This window comes from Cebidichthys violaceus, unplaced genomic scaffold (genome assembly GCF_023349555.1).
Source record: "Cebidichthys violaceus isolate CVI_PGR_0920_01 unplaced genomic scaffold, fCebVio1.0.p SCAF_21, whole genome shotgun sequence".
Classification (NCBI taxonomy): Eukaryota; Metazoa; Chordata; class Actinopteri; order Perciformes; family Stichaeidae; genus Cebidichthys; species Cebidichthys violaceus.
This window is the reverse complement of record NW_027176384.1, coordinates 4,931,034-4,953,313: the sequence shown is the minus strand read 5'-3', so window position 1 is coordinate 4,953,313 and position 22,280 is coordinate 4,931,034. Positions and strand designations below refer to the sequence as shown.

Genomic DNA, 22,280 nt, shown 5'->3' with positions numbered 1-22,280 from the left:
AATATTTTTATCTCAGTGATAAAACATCCTGTAGAGGGGAGGACATTAAATAATAGTGACAGAATGAAATTATTAAAAAAATGTACAATATATGACCAAAGTTTATACATGATGAAAAATGTATGACAGATATTTTGTTAGAGCACAGTATAGATTAAAAACATTAATGAGATGAGGACAAGCGCCTTGCCAAATGCCTTTATTTCTACAAAATAAAGGCATTCATGCTTGAACTTGAACTTTACGTTGTAAATATTACTTCATGATTGATATTTTATGAGGTAATGCTGACATGATCGTAAAGCACTCTGGGAGTAACGATGCCACATTACTGTCGTAGAATCTAACAATTCTTTATTTAAAGCTATATTTTGTGACTTTAGTAAAAAAATCACTTTTTATTATATTTCCTCAAACTGTCATGATAAACAATATTATAATCTGTAAAAACATCTGGTTCGCCTGCCTCCTCCTAGTACTCCTAATGGCTTTTGCAAGATTCCAAGTCGCCTGAAGAAAAACAACCAATCAGAGCCGAGGAGCCTCTAACGCAGCTGTCAATCAAGTTCTTTTTTATCAAAGATACCTACTGTAGCTTTAAATATACACAATTTTAAAAAACTTTAATACAACTCCTGGAATGCACCGTGCAAGTCCGACTGATTTAACAGTATCAGACTGTGAATCGTTCACAGCGTATTCTCACAAACCTATACTCTTGAGTTACATTATCTTCCTTTAAATGTTTTCATAATGGATTGCCAAAATGATTATGGAAGCTTTTCTCATATTTTCGTCTTTTCTTTTTCACCGCCTCACCTCTGTGTTTTATAGCTGTGCGACTACGTAAATGACCCGTTGGACCTAGAGGCGCTCTACGTCCTCTGGTCTTCCGGTTTTGGGTCGGGGATTTGAAGATGTGCATCACATAAACAGAAACCAGACGCTGAATCCTGGTGTCGGTTTGCCGACGCTCCAGCAACCCTGCTCCGTACATTTTCATCGAACAGGTTTGAGGTCAGCGGGAAATTGAGGCGTTGATGCTGACGTTCACAGTCATGAGGTTACAAAGTACTTTTGTACTTAGTAGTAAAATAATGGAAAGCTGCTACATGCAATAGTTCTTCTGTGTGCTATCTTAAAAATGTTGCTGCTGTGGCAAACGATTGTCTGTAATTGCCGCTTGTAACCACTGACGGTTTATCAAATTGGTCAACAAACACATCTGTCTTTCATTCCTGTCCGCCTGCTGCTGTCTGTCTCCAAGTTGTCTTCTGCTCGTATGTCTTCTAACTGTTTTGGAGCTGTCATTTCTTTTCTTTTTTTCCCTCTCTCTCTCTGTCCGTCCCCTCTTTCTTTCTCCCTCTCTTCACTCTTTGGCCTTCGGTCTCTTGCGTTGACTGACGCGTGCAAGCGCGTCCAACACGGCTCGTGTGTCCAAACTTCTCCCCGACGTGCAATTATGTCAATTTCTGCTCTGGGATTTCCCCTGAGAACACGAAGTGGCTTTGGCAGAGCGAGGGCGTGAGCAAACGATGAGCGAATGTGTCAGTTTTTAGCAGCGTGAGCTTCTCCCTCCTGCTATCTGCTGATCTTAGTGGAGTCATTTGGCCTGAGACCAGCCTGGAAGCTAGAAGGCACTGGTTTAAATCCATCGAGAGCCCACGGGCAAGGCACCTGCTTGTCCGGAGCTGCTCAATGACATATCACTTTTACAAATGTGTGCAGCAGGACCTTGAAGGCAGCATGATGATCCGTTTTCTTTGGAAGAAATAAGCCAAACAAACACTTAATAGGCTCTGTGAGTAAGAGTTTGGCTCTGGAGTCAAAGGAGCTTTCTTCTGGAAAGAGAAATCAGAGTGAATCGGTGTGCCACGGTTTAACCCTAACGGGCATTAATTGATTGCTCACATCCATTCATTCTACGTTCCATCTGTTTGTTGCGCTTGATTAGTGTTTTATCACTGTGTGCTTCATCGCAGCTGTAAACACAACCGGACGGATCTGTAGCCGAACACTAGACTGCTGGCACGGCAACAAACGCGCTCGCCGCTCATCGCACTCACATCCCTCCAGATTTGCAGTCCATCGCCGCCTCTTCAAAAAAAAAAAAAAAGTTGCGGATAACGCTGTCACGTAAATAGAGTTCTTACTCTTGATCCCTCCTCGCCGGCGCCAGGCCGCGAAGGGAAACTTGGAGTGTGTGATTTGTATATCGAGCGGCGTAAACTCCCCGCTCGGGTGTTTGCGAGATTGGAGTGGGGCCACACGTTGGATAGCTGCCATTACCTCAGGATTAGGTGGGTTTGAGAGGAGGCCTCTCTTCTCCGCCCCCAGGACAAGATAATGATGGTTTCTAAAGGGAACAGAGATGTGTCAGACTTATCCCAGGAAACACCAGAAAAGGTTTATATAGTGGAAATGGCTTCCAGGTGCCCCCATAATGTAGCGAGACACTGATAGTTGTGTGCATCCCCCCCAAACAACTCATGGTTATCTTTCATTTTGACCTCTTCTTCACTGGAAGCAGCAGATGCTCACAGTAAGATATCTCTACCATGAGGCAACTCATCTGTTGTACTGACCCAAGAGGAACGCATCCACGCTTTTGTTTTCTCTACAGTTTTCCATTGGCTGCTCAGCTGTCCAATTACACCAGCTTTACTTTTATTTAAAAACTCAGCAGCCCACCACAGTCCTCCTTCACTGGCTCCCAATTTACAAAGTACCACAAGGCCTTGAGCCGCAACGTGGATGATCTACCCAACTTTCAAGCCTGAAAGTTTAACTTCAACTCTGTTATTTAAAGCCTCCGCTCCACTTAAAAATGCCTTTTGCATATTGCTACTTGAATGTGTGACCTTCACTGTTGAAGAATGCAGAGTTTGATGCTAGAATGCTGATTTCACTGTCATCGGTCGGTGGAGGAAAGTTTCTCTGTGCTGCAACTGAGATCTGAGCGTTCGCACCAGCATGACTTTGTGTAACTAGTTTGGAGGCCAACATAATAAAATAACATGAAATCACACATTGATATTCAAAGCAGTATGTTTGTATATCATAAAATGTAGAGGGGGTCTTTTACTGCATTATTCATGTAGATCCCAACTTGTACTTTTTTTGCTAAATTTGTTCTTACTTCTGTGGTTCTTCCCAAACACCACATGTCAGTTGGACAGAACAGCCAGTACAGTTTTTATGTTGAGCTTCACTTCCTGTGCGCATTTTTTTTTAATGTATTTTTTTGTCTCTACCACCCTTCCATAAAACTTCATGCCATTCCATCCTGGCTGCCTCCATCACTCCTGGTTTGTCATGACCCTGGAGACGAGGAGAATCAGGGAGGAAGCTCCATCACATCACTGCTCCATTGATTTGGCTCATCGCTTGTTTTGTTTTTTTAAGTTAACTCAGCTTTTACGTCGTGTTTAATTACATTTAGGATCCACGCGGGAGCGGCGCACCACCCGTGCCAAGTCTGGGTTTGTTTTCCGAGTCAGTGCAGCCACATAGGAGACGTTCCTCTTGGTTTTTTAAAACAGCATTGCACAGCTAAACGTCCTCCCAGCGATTGTATGCTTGCACAAACCCCTTGAAAGCATTTAAGCTCTTAATTCATTAGACTTTGTTGGAATGAAGCCCTGATTAAAGAGCCCATACATCAGCAGTCACTCAGTGGAGGCACATTGATGAACACAGGGAGTCCTGCACAGTTTGACTTCCTCCTCCTCTCACTCCTCTCAGAGTCTCTCTCTCTCTCTCTCTCTCTCTCTCTCTCTCTCTCTCTCTCTCTCTCTCTCTCTATCTCTCTCTCTCTCTCTCTCTCTCCCTCTCCCTCCCTCCTTTCACCCGGCTCCCCCCGGAGGCTCAACCGCGCCACTGCAGCCTCTGCCAATAACACCTGCGTAGCTGTAGTCACTGCATTGTGATCAGGACTGTTGGAGGCAGTTTATCGACTCCAGGGTGAGAGCTGTTTTGTTGTGAGCGGCGCTGAAGGGGGAGAGATCTGCACGGAGGAGGAGAGGAAAATATACTTCATCAGTAAGGATAACACCAGCTGAGAGACCGGACTTCTGCTCATTGATGCTTTCTGCAGAAAGAAGAAAAGGGTGGGCAAGTGGAGGGGGTGTGTGTGTGTGTGTTTGCTTGTGTATGAGTAGCTGTTAAATGTGTATAGATTGTCTGTGCGCGTTGACTCATCCAGCATGCGCGTCTCCATAATGTCAGTCATCACAGCTGGAGTTTGGCGTTGAAGCTGATGTTTTGCCTCTGTTGTAGACTGGGATTGATGGAGAGAGAGAGGGAGGGAGGGAGGGAGAGGAGAGAGAGAGAGGTTAACGGGTGCAGGAGGCTGATGACAGACTGAAACTCTGAGCGCCAGTGAGGAGTCGCAAAGAGAGCAGATCAGTGAGTTGCTTTTGATGTCTGTGCTTTGTCAGAAAGCTGAGGGAGAAGAGGAGACCAGAGAGTGAGTGAGGGGGGGGGGGGGGGGCAAGAGGTCCCAGGTCAGGTTCAAACCCAGGACATCACACTTACACGTGCATGCTCCGAAGAGATTCTTAATCACCTGAGCTCTATTGACTCTTTTTCTTGCAATGTTTCAAACTGGAGTTCAGAAAAACATCCAGATCTAGAAGTTGGTGGCTTGAAGGCAGATTTCTTCAGATTAACCGGCAAGGTTTTTTTTGGTCCAATTTAATTTTGTTTCAACCAAAAGAAATATGAATCAATAGAGCAGACTGAGGTTTTTAGAGCAATGAAAGCAACCAAAAAGCGGTCAAAGAGCCAAAGAGCTCAGCTGTCAGAAAGTCTGGTAAGCAGGGTTTAAAAGTTGTGAACTTTAACATTCTGTGATGGGACTTGTTGGAACATGGTGGAGTAAGTCTTTGTTGGATGTCACCATCGTTTTGTTAAACACCTTCAGATGCCCGTGTGATCCTTTCTAGATTCTTTACGGAGGCTTTGTTCCATTCAATGAGACGAGTGTTTGCAGACAGACAGAGTGTTTGCTCAGAGCGGGATTTTAAAGTGGTCTCAGTTTACCTTCCTGTGATTGTCATTCTGTGTGAAGCTAGCTTTGTTTCGCCGCGGTGAACGCCACAATAAAGCAAACTTTTTGACCTCTGGGCCAGACAGCGCAGAGAGCGCCGAGCCCTGGAGATGTGTCTTTATTGGAGTCAGATCCCTCCAGGAACTGCAGCAGATGCGCAGGCAGCTGGCTATTTTAGCCACAAATTAGCCCAGATTGAATTCATCCGTCGGGGTATCTGGCCCGCTCCCCGCCTCCTCTGGAGGAAGTGATCGAAAGGCCTCTCTGATTTTTCCCAGAGACGTGAAGTGCCTTTCCATCAAAACCCTCCTCGTCTTCGTCCCAGGTCTCTGATGAACCTCGTTCTTCAGCAGCTTGTCTTCAAGCCTTTGTGGACTCCCCCGCAGCCTGATATGTGACTGTAGCTGTCAGCAGGAGGAGCAGCAGCACATACACCCTTAATTCCTCCGCACTTTCTCCATCCTCCTGCCCTCCCGTTTGTTTACTTGCCCCCCGATGGGATGCGGTTTGCATTTGCAGTGTGTGTGTTTTCCTGTGTGTGTGTGTGTGTGTGTGTGTGTGTGTGTGTGTGTGTGTGTGTGTGTGTGTGAGAGAGAGAGAGCCCCTCGCATGTGTGTTTATTTGTATGCATGTGCATTTTTTGGGGGGGTTTTTCTCGACTTTACGACTTCTCATCACGGAGAAAGTGGCCAAGGGAAACCACAACAGATGCAAAGTTCTGAGAGGCGGCGTCTTTCAAAAGGAGCTCTTCCAAGAAAGAGAAAAGGAGCGGGAGAGGAACGCTTGTAATTACGGGGGCGGTGTGAGGTAAACGAGGAGAAAACGGGATCATTTCATCGTGACAAACACATTTCATGAGGGGGATTCCTCGGGAAATGGCAACCATTGGAAGTGCTGAGGAGCCTGTTGTAGTTATAGAGACTTCATCTGCAGACAGAGATGTTAGAGTCCCACCACACAGTTTGACAGACAGGAAGTACAGCGTATAATACATCTGAATTAATTCTTCTTTTTAACACCCCCACACTCGATGGAAGATCTCACATTTCTGAGGGGATTTTCACCAAAGCTCCTCACGCCTGCACTGCTTTTTCTTATTTTTTTATCCGGGGATAACAAGAAAAGTTTCCAGCAGCGGCGGAGCAGCAGTTAGTGTCTTTTTATGGGCTGGTGCAGCTTTTCGTTTGTTCCCAGAATCTCAATTCAGGCCTAACAGGAAGAAAAATGTTCCTCCACAGCCGTCTGAACCACTCCCCTTTCTAGTTCTCGTCATTTCCCGGGTCTGGTTCTCAGTGAGAGAGGTCTGGAAGGAAGGCGATTAGAGGGAAAAAACGTCAAACTTTTAGGGTCTATAAAACTACTTTGGGGTGCCAGCGTAACCAGGACGGAGGACGGCCCCTCAAACTTCAAAGCAGCTTGTTCGAGCCTCAAGGTCACGTGTGGAAAATGGAACCATCCACACACAACAATAATCAGATTCTCCAAGTAGATGCTGGGGTCCGCGGGGCCAAAATGTGGTTCACGTCTTTCAGCGCTCGGTGAAACCACAGCGGCTGTCGAGATCAGTCTGTCGACCGGCCCGGACAAAGCGCCACTTATCATCCAGTTCACGGGCTCTGATGACAGACGAAGTGGCCGCTAAGAGGTTTAGGTGACAATACAAAAGATTATCCGACATCTTCCGGTTTTAGAGGCACACCTGTTACAGCACACGTCTTCATTAAGACTTCATCATATGCAAAAGTAATTTGTTTGGTTCTTACTCTGCTTCGTCGTTCTTTTCCCATCGGTTTTCGGGTTCTTCAAAGTACTCTGTTAAAAAGAGGATGTCGTGTATTTGCCAGTGCAGGCTGTCACATTAACACCCATCTCACCTATGTTAATGTTTATGACTGTAGGCTTCAGGGGCAAAGCCAGAAACTGGTCTTTCATTCCCTTACACCGTTTAACATACGCTATGTTGAAAATGCATGTGAACTCACACTTTGCCAATTGTAAAACCTTTAAAACGTTGTCACACACTCACACACACACACACACACACACACACAGAAACATTGACAGGACGTCCTGTTGTGTCGTTGCAGATTTACACGGACTGGGCCAACCACTACCTGGCCAAGTCTGGCTGTCAGCGCCTCATCAAGGACCTGAGCCAGGACGTCACCGATGGAGTCCTGCTGGCACAGATCATCCAGATCATAGGTAGGCATCCGATCACACACACACACACACACAAACACAAACACACACACACACATCTGTGTCTGTCTCTCATCTGTTATCTGCTGCTGTGTCTTTTAATCTATCATCCGTCTCTCTCGTCTTCCTTCTACAGCTTTCTCTTTCACTTTCTGCTCAAGTGATTAAGCTCACACCTAAAGTTAATTCAATTGCAATAATTATTACTATTATTACATAATTACCGTGACAGAACGTCTCCAGGTTTCAGTGCTTAAAAATATCAATAGAGCAAAGATGAATAAATCTGTGTTATCAGCAGTAATAAAACTGTGTGTGCCTATAATTCATTCTGTCTGGTAGATGAAGCCACCCCCCCCCCCCCCCCCCCCCCCCCCCCCCCCCCCCCCCCCCCCCCCCCACACACACACACACACACACACACACACACACACACACACAATGTTTGGTCTTTGGTGTAGTGAGTTGCAGGGAAGCCGTTCCTCAGTCTTATATTTGGGCCAAATCTCAGCAGCTCTCTCTTGTTTTTGGGTGGCCGGGTGAGATGCAGCGGCAGATCTATGGGCTCTCTGACACCCTGGGGTGCAGTAGGCTTGTGTCTCCCATTTCACCCTGGAGAGAGTTCACCCCTCTGTCTCTCTGTGGCTCCCCCTTTTTTGTGTCTCTACGTCTCCCTCTCTGGTGCTCCGCTTCTCTTCGTCTCGGTCTCTCTCTCTCTCTCTCTTTGTCCCTTCGTTCCTCCCTCTGATCTCACTTTCTCTTTTTCTGCTCCCTACTTGCTCTTACCAGTGTTGGGCCGTAACACATTTACTGACTGACGCATTACAGTAATGCACATTCCCTTTTTGAGCAAAGACCAGTGTGAGGGATTACAATTAAAATGTGCCAATGGCATTGCAGTTACTAATCTCCGTAACCCCATTTATTTGATATCTTGAGCTTTTTGAATCGTCTCACCAGGAGTGTGATGGGCGGGGGTAGATAGATGGTGTTGTCCTAGGGGGGGAGTGTTAGCATGGTGCGGCAGCTGGAGGTGGTGGGAGGAGATCATGAACGCCTGAAGAGAAACATGTGTCACCTTCAAGACGGTCCTCTCTGCGGAAACCAGGGTCTGATCTGTTGCCGTGCCTCAGGCCAGAGGCATTATGTCTTTGGGTTGTCCGCTTAGTTCCATTCTTGTGACCGCGATATCTCAGGAACACCCAGCGGTAACTCCTTCAAATTTGGCACAAACGTCTTAAACGGACTCAACGGTGAACCAAACACATTTTTGTCCATAACTCTAGAATTTGTCTGCCAATTATGAACATTTTACACAAATCTCTAAAAGGGTAAAATAATGATTAAGTGATGATATTTTGGACAGACATGGTGGTAAATTGCAACTTCATTGGTTGGGGGAGGCAAACAACCAGACATTATTTCCTCAACCATATATAACTACTTTTTAATCAAACCCTTAATCAACAGTCGGTAACAGTCGTATACATTGTGGTCAGCACGCCAGGTCAGAAAACGGTCATGTGGTCTATTAACGGTTGCCACCACTGACTGCCTGTTGAACCCGCCATTAATCACAGCGGGACAAATAATGAGTGACTTTGAAGCAACTCTCTCAGCGCCGGCTCTCACACATTCTTTTTCTTCTTCTTCTTACATCCACTGTCTTTGCTCTCTCTCTCTCTCTCTCTCTCTCTCTCTCTCTCTCTCTTTCCTTTTCTTTGTGTCTCTGTTACTGTTACTGAGCTTCTCTCTTCCTGGGACTCCTTGTGTTTATCACACTCCAACACTCACAAACACATGTCCCTCTCTATTACTTATGCTGCCTTTCTCACAGATGCCGTCTGTCTCTCTAAATCTCTTGTTTGTTTTTTTAAACCCGTCTTCCTTGCTCTCTTGTTCTCTCCAACTTCTCTCTCTCTCTCTACTACTCTTTCTCCCTCGCTTTCTTTCTCTCCCTCTCTCTCTCTCTCTCCCCGTTGGATTGAAACTTTACCCTCCCTGCTCGCCCCCCAACAGACAATGACGCCAAGCTGGCCTGTCAGTAATTCTCTGGCGGCAGCTGACGAATTAGGCAGCTTTGCTTCCCAGACCTTTTCCTGCGTTGCTCTGCACCTCAACACACGCATACACACCCACACCCACACACACATACACACATACACTCTCCTATGCTAACCTCAGCAGAAGTTTCCTGCTGGATTTGTGCACCTGAGCTCAAAAGTCACTGGACGTCACTATGTTAAAGTTTGGTAAATGGGAGGACAGTAAACATCTTGTTTCTTCATTCCTTCTGTCCCGCAGCGAATGAGAAGGTCGAGGATATCAATGGCAGCCCCAGGAGCCAGTCGCAAATGGTGAGTGTTACAACTTTTATATTCCACTTGATCCATCTTTATCACCCTGAGAATTATCTTTAGGTGGAATATCTGAGGCTACTTTATACAGCTACTACATTTCAGAGGGATATATTGTACTTTTAACTCCGCTACACTTGTTTGACAGCTGTTGAGACTACTCCGATTTAGATAATAGAATACACAAGGTGAGTTTCTTCTAACACATTGTTGCATTCTTTAACCAGTGAACCTCGACCTTTTTGGCTCCTGTCTCCTCAGAAAGCAACGTCTTCTTCATCATATTTCAGATGTATGAGTTGTTGGCAGTTCCACTAAAGAGACATTTGTCCCCCTAGACTTCTCAGATGGTTTCTTTTGAATTTGAGGCCCAAAGATGTCAAATTATTTGATATTTCACAAAAAAAGTAAAAGATGAGGGACTTTAGATTCATCCTGCAGCTCTTTAGAGGGGCCCGGCCCCTAGGTTGCCTGCGGCCGGGCACTGGGCAAAGATACCTAATCTATTAAGTAGTTAAAATCAGCTCCACCTCGAGCAGCTACATCATTGAAATGCCATTAATGCTTCAGTATTAACGATCCAGTAACGTAGCACACATGAATATCACTCACCTGGCACATTGTCCAGCAAGCTGAGTACTTAAGTTTGAGTTTGGATCACCTGCCACGCATGCTCAGTAATGAAACATATATGCAAAGTCACATTTCTCCCAAAGACAAACTTGCCACTTGTTGCTCTGCGCCTTGATTTCACTCCATGATTCCAAGTGGCCAAGCGTAGCCACTCTGGTCGCAAACCGACATCATCTTTATTATTCAGAAAGAAGGCAATGACTGCAGTAACCGCTTGGCCACTTAATCTGAAGAAATTCAGACACACTCGACTATAATAATCTGTGTAATCTGGCTGAGCGATGCTGGCGGTGTTTCCCCCCCTCCCTCATCTGTTTTTAACGAGATGACTGGCTGCTTAACCGCTGATTGTCGTCACTGGGAGATGATTGCCCCTCACTTTAACTAGAGTTGACTAAGTGTTTATGCAGCGTTGGTTTTGCCCTGGCATCGGCCCTCCTTCCATTAAAAGTGACTAAGGCTGTTTAGCTGCTGCGGGCGAGGAGTGTGCCTGTGTGTCAGTCCTTGTGCCTCTTTCTTTAAAGCTGTGTTTTTGTATATGCAGAGCTCACTGTGCAGCACCCTCTGCACCATATATTTTGTCCTAATGTGTGGGAGCATTTCCGGTAGTTAGTAGAGAAGTAAGTAGAATCCTGAGGAAAATCTGAGGATTTTTTCCACGAGGGCCTGGTTTACAACTGGTTTCACATGTCCATGGCACTTCTTCCTGCGGTTGCAATGGAGGCACTCTGTAAGAAAAACAACATTAAAGAAGCAGGAAGGACGGAAATGTCCAGGTCATGTAATGTGAGTCCTGATGACCCTTAACGTCAGCGTGTGAGCGTAATGTGTCTGAACCAGCTCTGGAAAGATAAATTCCCGAGCATTTATTTATTTATTTGTTGTCACATGAAGTGAATCTGGTCCGGACTGACGCACCGGTAGCTAAGGGCGACTTCTGCGTGTGCATGTGCGTGGCTTGCTCTTTGTCTCAGTGACTTACTAAGCCCATTGATCCACCACCTGCTCTGACCACAGAGAGCCAGCTTGGGAAAACTAAAGTTTTGAGGAAGCACGGTTGCTTATGGCATGGCTGCAAAAAGGAGGGTGGGGGGGGGGGGGGGGGGGACATCTGACACACACCAACACACATAACATCCAGAGAGATGGAGCCGGTGAGCAGAACATACTGTTTGGATAAAATCGTGAACTGTCAGGGAAGCGATCATGTAGACGAGCTCTATAAGCAATGTATAGTGATTTTGTTTGGTCAAACATGATTGTTACAATAACCTATTTTTTTTTCTATTTTTGGTAATAATTATTCTTAAAATTAGTCTACTATTTTGTTATGAACTGAGACCAGCAAATATGAATAAAACATCCACGCCGCGCCGATGATGCAGGTCAGATGACAGCTGCCAAAACTGTCCAATCGATGCCTTGCCTTTAAGTCCATGTGACTTAATGTGCACAGATCTCAATTTGTTCTAAAAAAAAAAGTCAGTGTGAACAGAAACTGGGCCAGGATTATAAAGCAATAATGTAGCTTTTTTCTCCTTGGCCGGACCGAATAAACTAAACCCCACGGGCTTGAACACGGTTATCAATCTGAAGTGTTCGTTATTTACAGACAGCCTCTCCCCACGTCTTGAGAATAACTAATTCTTTTAACTTTTGGCTACATATTGACAGCCGTGAATATTGGAAACCCACTTCCTGTAGCACCTGGAGCTTAAACTCCTTGGTCAGAGACTGTCAGTGGCAGAGTGGCAGACGAGTCTGATTCACTTCCCCTGTACAGATTTGTTTTTTTAGTTTTTTTCCCCACTTTGGACTTGAAATGGTGATCCTGAAAGCACAAGCCAGTTTGTCCAAGTGGTGGGTCGCTGCCGGCCCGGTGAGTGGACCCAGGCCAACGGAGCAGCTGCTGGAAGCTGAAGAGCAGAAAACCAGCACGGAATCTGTGAGCTTTTACGGATAATCTACTGACATAATGCGCTCTTCTTCTCCAAAACCACGTGTTCACAATGAAAGGGATCCACAAGTCAGCTGAAGTCCTAGCATTTCCTGCAGAGCTAATCCGACGGGAAAAAACTTGGACGATCAGCAAGAGTAATCGCCAAGAAATGTCTTTTATGGCTTCTCACAGACATCTCCCTCCAGCAGACAATTCATCCACTTCCTTTTTTGTTTCAAAATGCTCCAGTTGTGTCTATCAGTGGAGTGAATGGTAGCATTTAAAGTGTATTCTATTCATTTTGATACCTGATCAGATGAAGCTACGTGATCTCTGTATTTGCTGTTTATTTGAGCTCAGCCGTGCCTTCAGTTGGCACCAGCAAAATGAACAGTGATATAATATCGACCGTTTGACTGTGAGGCCAAAGCATATCACCTCTGACAGCAGAGGGCTCATGGGATAGTGGCGCAATGTACTGAAGTATGAATTAATCCTCTCTCTTACCTCCCTGGTCTTACCACTTTGTAAAATGCAGACGGGTTTCCATTCTTAATGTTTCTCTTGAGGTTCCAGCAAACGTGCAGAGATTCCACAACAAGACGTCAGACCTTCCGCTTTGGCCGCGTCCGTGCTGTACAGTAGTCGCTTTCAGAAGAGAATAAGTATTTTTCTTTTGCATTTCCCGGAGGCCTTATTTCATGTAGACACAGCTACGTCATTAATGCAAATGATATTCCACACATTTGAGGCCAGGCGTTCCCCGTGGTCAGACTGGACCGAATTGCGAACAGCTTGTGGCCGGTGTGTTTTGGGGAATAGTTTCAGTTGGATATATTTGTGTAGGAACTAATGATTGCTGGGAAGAGCAGGGGTCTACAGAACCGTATGCCGAATGTTTGATCCCGGAAGGAATCGTCTGAAACCTGCTGAGCGAGCCGGTGAAAATTATGAGAATAAGAAATGACAGGAGTGTGGTAGGAGGGGCTTTTAACTCAGCAGAGATGGTTCTGTTTATTTCCCTAAGTTTGAGCATGTCTTGTTTTTACTGTTTTATTGCTATCGACTGAGTGGGCTATTTCATTTGAAGAAAACCAAAAAGAACGCGGATGGACCTGCCCTTTAATGTCCTCTCCTAACATATCTCGCACTATGGTCCTCACTCTTTCTAGATTACTTGTCCACTTGCAATGAAAGGGATTTAGATAAATGTGTCAGCTAAATGCATGTGATGTAAAACTATAAACGCTTTCCATGGATTGAGGATCTCACACTATGTTTGTGTGAAGCCTTCCAAATCTCTCACTCCACCTCACGGTGCACTCTGCAATGTCTCTCTCCCCCAAACCTCACAGCCTCTGACGGTGCATTTTCCCGTAATTGTGCAGACATCCAATGGCGTTATGTGCGCACTCAGGTTTTTGAGTGGAGTGAAGGGATTTTTTTATATTCTTAATTCCTCAGAAGAGTCATGCTCAAACACGAGAATGGCAGGCGAGGGAACCAGAAGAGGCCCATTCAGCAGAAAATATTAAAGCCTTGCAGCACTAATCCTCCTCATTATAGACAGACATCATTAGCAAACCGTAGAGCGCGTCCCTGCAATACGGATGACTGTGCAGTTTTGCATTCTGGGTGTGTGTGTGTGTGTGTGTGTGTGTGTGTGTGTGTGTGTGTGTGTGTGTGTGTGTGTGTGTGTGTTTCTAGCGACTTCAGCAAAGGATGTCAGGGAAAAACAAACACTGTCAAAATGTTACATGAATGCAGAGATGCAAACATCTGTCAGCAGAACAGGGCCGAGAGATTACATCACACAACTCAACGTTTTGAAGTCAACTCTTTCTCGCTGCTTCTCATTTGTAGTATTGGATTTGAAAGTGTGTTGTGGATCATACATAGATCGATTATATGCAGCCTTGGCTCTCGCCCAATCCAGTTTGATTTTACAATTTAATTTCTTTGGCAGTTGGTTTACGGTGAGGGAGCATTTGTGTGAAGTTGCGATACAATTTGTCAAATTTTAGTGCACCACATATTTCAAGATAAATTACTTTATGTTACATTGCACCATGCCATGGCCAGGACGACGTGAACAGGAAGATGTCACATTGCTGTGATTTTTGTGTTTTAAATATGTAAGAATTTATAAAATGCATTTTTAATAAATGATATTTCTGTCAGAAGTAAGACGTTTCCAAGATGATGAAGAAACTCTACATAGGTCTTATGATAGAAATTAAAAGGAAAAATTAATGAATGCTCAGGTGATTCTGTGGCAGAATATCTGTCCACTGAAGGGGAAAATGCTGTGATTCAGAGATAGGTGGTGCTTTTTATTCCCATGGAAAATTCTTTGGACCATTAACAAACAAATGTTAAACAATAATTGTAAACATGAGTTTATGGTCTCAAATGCCAGTTTGAAGTCCCCATATTCAGTGACTATTAATCTTTCTACTAAACTTAACTCAACAAACATTGGAAACAGCAAAATTATTGGTAATTTCTACTTATACTAGAAAAGTACCACCGCTCAGTATTTTGGAAGTAGAAGCAGTTTTGTACTGTGTGCTGCCTTTAAGGTCTAATTGAGTCTCGGGTTTCTTGGAGACTATAAAATCCCACCAGTCTCATCTGGGCCCCATCTGTTGGCAGCCTGCACACCAGCACAGACAAGAGGACAAATGGCACGAGCCACTCAGCAGTATCATCCTCACCGGCCTGATGCTTCATCATCAGCACAGCTCGCCATTAATCTCAGCCCCTAATTGATCTTGTGTTCCTAATTTAAGCACCTGGCCCAGGTTCCTGCAAGGCCAAACCAACTGGCATCTGCGTGACACTCTTCCTCAGGTCGTTGATTTGAGTACACCAGCCCTGGCTGTCAGGCTACTCACTCGTAATGAGAGTTGGTCGGTCTGGATATACGCAGACAAATGGATGATGGGAACTGTGGGCTTCTGAAAAATCCCTGATGTCATTGTGCATGCCCAGCGATTGGCAGCGAGTGGCCAACATAGTGCAGAGGCAGATGGCCCGTTTGGACCGCTGAAACTAAAGCTATGCAGGGAATATCATTCAGTCTCTCTTCTTGCTCACAGTCTGGATGTCGTGATGGAAGAGCGGGAGTTTGTGACCTGAAGGTTTTAAGTTCATATCCTTTGTCAGATGGGAAACCTTTGTTTAGTTCCAAAACATTCAATACCATGAAGAACTCTAGACTACCTGCCCAGGCGAGGTTAGTGATTAGCTGATGATGAACACAGTGGAGCATTGGGCCGGATATTTTTATCTGGAATACAATGTAAATCAAATCAAATCAAATACACTTCAGTAAGTGATTCCCTACAGCCATAGACTGTATACAAGAAGTGAAAGTAGTCACCATGTAAAAAGGGCTTTAGAGAGATTCTGATTGGCCTTTATAAAGACCAATGATCAAACTATTTGGCCCATCGATCAGAGCACCCTTAATCAGATGAAGAAACATGCACTCTCCTCATTTTATCTGCCAGATGTTAAAGAGAGCTGGTTGAGAGAAGCTGGAGCTGGTCCTTAACAATTTGTTTCCATTTTATATTGCACTATGAATGCAGTATAAATCATCAGTATAGAGCTTCAACAGGAACAGTTGGTGTTAATCCGTCTTGATATTTTATCTACATATTGAAAAGGAGGTCGTTGCCAAAGCATGCATGTCTCGTTTGGACCGACGCACGTTTGTCTTTCAGCACAGCACAGCACACATTCAAAGAGCAAGATATCTTGTGTCAGCGTGTTTCGTATTAGTGCAACGGGCGTTGAAAGGGGGTGCATGACGAATGCGTGATGCTCCGAATTAGGATGTCTAGAGGCAGTACCAAGGACTTGGAGTGCGATCCGGGTTTTGTAACGTATGGCTGCTCAAGTGCCTCAGCAGCTGTTGTGCTAAAACTGCTCTTACAGCGCGTGAGCATCACTCTCCCCGACTCTTGTGAAGCTTCTTTTGTGGTCCATCTTTTTCTTTGCTGCTCCCTGCAAAAGCGACAGTTTGTTTGCTTTTTACTGCGAGACGTGTGTGTTCTGGTGCACAGGCCGACCCCCTCGTATGGCAGCCAGTTCAGCAGCACTGACTGAGCACCGGGGGGCTCATTACAGGCTCACTTGTAGCTCAATTGGAAGCTTTTAATCACTCATTATAACTGAATGGCAATGGCAGATGTTCTGTTAAGGGAGCGATGAGCTGGCTTGTTAAAGCGGGCACAGTGGAGGACTGCTAACCTTTGATCTCGTTGGACTGTGAAGCACCAGCTGCAGTCTCTCTTTACTATTCTGAACCTTTTCTCATTCACACCTAATAAAGTATAAATCAGTCTTTTTACAAATTCCCTGCATCCTCCGCATCTTACAAACAAGCATACTGTATGTAAGGAGAGCTGGATTCTCTTTATTCTTTATCGTCTTCTTCTGTGTTTGGCTGGTGCAGCCTCCCTGGCCTCAGTAAACCCCAACCCGCCTGGCTGTCCTCTGGGCCACCCGCGACTCGACATGGCGAGTGTCACGGCTGCAAGTGATCGCTGAGCGCCACTCTCATTCCTCACTGCCCAAAACCGAAGGATTTGACTTTTTGTTTGGATTCATCAAAATTACATTTGTTGACTCTTTCGAGGAAGACAGTTTATCGACAAAACTGCTTGGTTATGTTTATGCAACAAAAGTACTCGGTTCACACTGGGTATGAACAGCAGTCTCCTGGGTGAAAGCTCTGTGTTTTTTCCCATCCGGCTCACTTCTTCCTTTGTGGACTTCCGACTCCATTGAAACTTATTTCTGATGCGTCAAAAGCAAACATAATCCTCGACAAAATATATTTCCCCTCAAAGCGTAATTCGCCATGCGGTTTCGTTGTATGGGAACGTTAACTTTCAGGAAATAGACGAGTACAAATCAGTCAATGACTGAGTGACTGCAGTGGCCATAAGACTGCTGCAGCAAATTCTAAAGGTGCGTCATGAAGTTACTTTACCATAACACAAGACGAAATAGTAATGTGACAAACGCACAAATTTATCTGCACATCAACCCTGATGAATTTTCCTGACTTTTATTGCCACAGTCAGGTACGTTATGATCCAAGCAGCCAATAATACTAAATAGGCCCATTACATTTCATTTCATTTTTATCTGTTAGCTTTTTCCCACACACATTTTTCATCATAACCCATCCATCACTGCTGACAACATCAGGCCATTAAAGTAATGTCTCATCCTCTTGCGGGATGAATGCAGCTCCGAAAGTGTTAAAGTCTTAAACCAATTCTCCACGTTCACAAACAGAAAAACACCGTCTTATGCGCTCCGTTGTTGACAGTATCCCCTGTTGGTGGCCCCCATTTTTATCAGGTCTCTCTTGAGAAGGACACCGCTCTCAGTGACATTACGGCATTACTGTGTGCTAATTGAATGCGACGCAAGCGAGCGTCAGCCACAAAATCTGTTTCTTTATTGGAATGTTGAGCGACGCCGTTTTTAGCTGAGATAGTATGTCTTTTGTTTGTTTGTGTGTGTGTGAGATAACAAAGAAGTAGAGTTTTCAATTTAGATGAATAGCTTAATAAATATTTTTTATTCTTGTTGGTGTCTCTACATATATTTAAGTGTCACATTTAAAGAGGTCTGTGTTAATCTGCGCCACCAAAACATGTACATCGACATTGAAGTACTTGGTGACCCCCGTATTAGCCTCCATCCCTGGTATCACTGGTTCACAGCCGTTAACGTATGACCTGTGGTTCCTGTCACGTTAGGATATCCCCTCATCCCCCCCACTCTCGCCTACTTACAATACTATATTTCCAGCATCCAAGATTGCTCACCAAGCAAAAGATCCTGATGATAGAAAACAAAATCATGCATCATAGCTCTTTGCACTTTAAACTCTACACGCTGTAAACAGCTGCAGTAAGATACAGTAGGGCAGAGAGGTTGAGAACCATGGAGGTATTTTTCACCGTGCGTCATCGCCGGTCAGCAGGTTACACACACAGACCCTTGAGAGTCAGCAGCTTAACCCCACTGACCCTTTAGGGGAGATGCAGCCCCAGACGAGGGCTGACAGCTGAATTTGTCACCTGTCAACAGTAATGCTATCCATCATGTTGGCGATGTCTACCTACGCAGACTGTAACAGTGTGTACGTGACACAGCGGAGTCATTCCCCCAGTCGCCCGCTGTGGTCTTCTGAAAAACATCTGCCGCTCATTTATCCTCCTCTGCATACTCACTTTAATGTGCTCTGGTGCAGAGATTAATAATAACGCCTCTACATCTTCTTTCAGCTGTTTGTTTTATGTTTACTTACAAAACCATCAACCGAGAGGTTAACCAAGATCAGTTTTCTAGCTTGTCTCCTGGTTGTTTAACATTTATCCAGGGACCATCCAATTTTACATTGACATTTGACTTTGACCATATTTTAAAAGTGTGTCCCTCAACCTTATGCCAGTGCATCACTAAATGGCTGGAGTACCACTTTAATTGCACAGCCATTTCCAGAGGTGGACATTTACAGTGACACTTTCATAACTTTGCTATTGTAGAATTACACTTAATTACATTCATACATTAATTAGCACGTGAGTGTTTTTTAACTGTAGTTTTAGACATGAATATTGCGCTGCAAAAAAGCAACGTTTGTTTATTTAGAGCGAAGTTGATTATTTCTGAGCTTTCGCACCATGAAGAAAAGACATCGACCAATCACATTGTAAGGAACGGACACTTTCAAAACACGCACTGTAGCGTGAACCAAGACAGCAACTTTTATTACTCTTTAAAACCTTGACAAAGGCAGTGCAGACCAGATCCAGTCCTTTTCCGTTCTTACCTTTCACAATAAAAGCCCAAGACATATACACTGCGTAACTGTTTACCAGAGTAGAATTCACTCACAGCATTTTGCTAAAGGAAATTCAATAAAATATCCAGTAGTTTAGGCTATACGGTTTACCTCCGACAGACTGCCAGATGCTGCTCTGGGTCAATAATAGTTGATCCTCTGCCTGCACGAATCTATTCAAACCTTTTATTGAAAAAGTGCTGCAACTGTCGTAAGTTTGCATTGCTGCCGGTGTCAAATGTTTTGATGTGAAATATTGGCAGGCGTTGAAACGGCACCATCAACAGAAGTGATCATGAGAGCAGTGGAAAGATTAACCCCGGAGATTGATGAGGTGACATGTTGGTCTTTGTCAACCATGAGACATCTTTGTTTGACTGTCTCTCTCGCTCTCTGCCATTCGTTCACACAGCCAACACACACATGTGGACCCACCCCCACACACACACACACACACACACACACTGTCTGTGCAGCAGATGCACAAAGCCACATAGAGGCCCTCCAAGTTATTTGATGCTGTAAACATTTGAAATTGAACCCCCATTTGTCATTGACATATCCGCGGATATAGGCCTGTGTTGTCATGCAGAGGCCATTGATTATACATCATGTGTGTTTATATGCTGACTGAGCTAGTACTGCAGCTTCTTAAAGAACTGGCAACATCACAGCCAGTAAAATCCTTAGAGAAAATGATTGTTGTATTTACACGAATATGAGGCATGATGTGATAAAAATCAGCGAGGGGCTTGTTTTGTCTCCAGGAGCCTGGGCTACTTGAACTGAATCATCTTTGCTCGGTTTTCTTGCATTCTAATAAGTTTTATGCCGTTCAGTTTCATAACATTTAGGCTGCTATGAAAGCAAACATCGTCTTTGTCAGCCCCAGCAGGCCAGATACATCTGGGTTTAGGAGGTTCAGCGTGAAGTTTACACTCATGGTGTTTCTAAAAATGTGCAATTACCGCTTTTTCATGGATTTTTAGGAAAGACAGACCCTCAGCTATGGGCCATGAAAGATTTCAGTCAGGGCAAGGAATTATGGGGGCTGCCACCGTGATCAATATTGCATAAAACAGTTCCCGCGCCAGATGAGAAAATGTTTCTTTACTTTGGGTTTTGACGTGATGAGCGATGATCCCCGGATTATGAGACAGGATCTTTTAACCCAGCCGCCCCTCTGCCCATAAGCCGCCATAAAGCTCCGTCCCATTTGATCCATTCTGATTCATCGCCTGTCAGCAGCTGTCTGCTTTGGATGCGTTCAGAGCAATAGGGCAGGGTGAAAGAGGAATCAATGGAGTGTTGGGGAAGAGACGGGGTCAGACCCCCGGTCTGAGGAGGAGAGTTGACGGAGAGGTGATGGACAATTGGAGCAGTGCTTTGTTTGGTAAAATGAAGACTTCAGATTCTGACAGTGTAGTGCTTTTCATGGGAAAAAAACAACGCGTTCTCAATCCCAGCTCGTCAAATACCACAGCTTGGTCAGTGGCCAGCGCTCTAGGTAACCCTCAAGAGTCAAGAGACTCAGGGACGATGTGCAAATGTTACATTTATACAGCGTTAGTAGAGTGTGGAAGTTACGTAACAAAACTACGATAAAACTAAGGTAAAGTCAACGTAGACTTGGCTTCACACAGGATGCGAACAACTGTCTCCTGAGTGAAATTCTTGTGTTTGTTTGACCCATCCATCCACCAATCCCTTCCGCCCTACTCGGACTTTCTCACTTTTCATACTAAATCAGTTGCTCTAAGCGTCCAGTAATGGGTTTACATTGGAGTTATGAAAGCGTGCTACGTCTAAAGGGTATCAGACGGCGAGGACCACCGTCAGCGGGAGAGAGAACAGCTCGGGAAAAACAAATAGACCTCTGGGCCACAATTCAGCTGCAGTGAGCAGAGGGACTTGGCTTTGTCTGCGTGTAAATGTTTGGCTTTCAGAGCAGCTCCGCTCAGCGGCAATGATTAATAAAGTATACTCCTGCTGCAAGGGACATCCCAGTTATGTGTCGCTTCAGCGTGAGTGATGAGCTCTGCCTCATTAGGCGTCCAGGGCCAAGAGGAATTAATAGGGGCAAAGAAAGTGCGTATTAATCTTGTCAACTTTCTGCCAGATGCCCTGAGTGGAAGAAGAAAAAGCAAATGTTGATACAGGGGTGTCTGAGGCCAAACTCATTTTTTTTGTTAGCTGGTATCGATTTTGATCTGCTGGCTTAAAACGATGACACAGTGGTTTCTACGTGGGGGATTTTTGTTTACTTGGATTCCCCTGACTCATCACTGGACTTTGATTCCTGCCTTAAGCAAAAGACAGAGATGCTACAAAAGACAATCAGCTCTTTGCCGCTTTGGTTTTCTACACAGAGCCCTCGACGGCCACACTAGTGATTCAGGTTCCAACAACCAGGACGAGATTTAAAATGAATTGATAAACACTAACAGCATTCAGAAAGTAACCACTGCGTCGACAGTAAAATACATTGGAAAGAAAAACTAGAAGTCAACCCAACCCTTACTCACAAATGGCTTTGTTTGCGAAGCTCAAGTTATCTGTGTTTTTGCAATACTGACTTAAGGATTTAAGGTGGCGTGATTTTTTCCACTGGATATGTAGCATTCTGGACTAAAACCCCTCAATTATCGAGCCTTTCTCATGTGCTGTAAAAGCGCTAACGCCTGGTTTTCCAGTCCCGTCTTGAAGGAGGTTGTTTTCTGTCCCCCGTAGGAAGCGGTAATTAAGATGTTGGCCCATTTGTATTTGACAGTTGCATCTAAGGGATAACACTTTCCAAATCCAACCATCATGCATCAGTCACTTGATATGTTTGGAGAGGCCCACCGTGCCCCAGGACACTTTTCACAAGGCTATAGGGACGTGAGGAAATTAAGCTGCGAACAAGCAGATGTAGCCACCGTCTCATCTTGTGTCTCACCATGTCTCCTTTTTACCAGGAGTGGAAAGAGAGTCACAATGCACTAAAGTACCGTAGGAACGCTGCAACGTTGCTGTAGAGATTTAACAACAGTTTACCAAAAGGACGTTTTAAGTGCACTATAAATTCGAAAAAAGATGACACCCGTTTTTCACAAAGAACATTCTTTCTCGATCTTCCTTCTGCAGCTTTAAAAGTTCACACTTGTCTTTCAAGTGAGGAAGAAAGAAAAGAAGAAAAAGCGTAAAAGCAAATTAAAGCCAGTATACTGTGTTTCTTTCTTG

The 22,280-nt window shown here is 44.7% G+C and overlaps 1 protein-coding gene across 1 annotated transcript in view; it reads left to right on the top strand.

Moving 5' to 3' along the window:
- Positions 1–22,280, top strand: part of nav3 (neuron navigator 3) — a 235,654-nt gene that overhangs the window by 89,689 nt on the left and 123,685 nt on the right. The window contains exon 3 of the mRNA XM_068717037.1: positions 9,557–9,609. Coding sequence (XP_068573138.1) covers positions 9,557–9,609 — 53 coding nt within the window. The remainder of the gene's footprint in view (positions 1–9,556; positions 9,610–22,280) is intronic.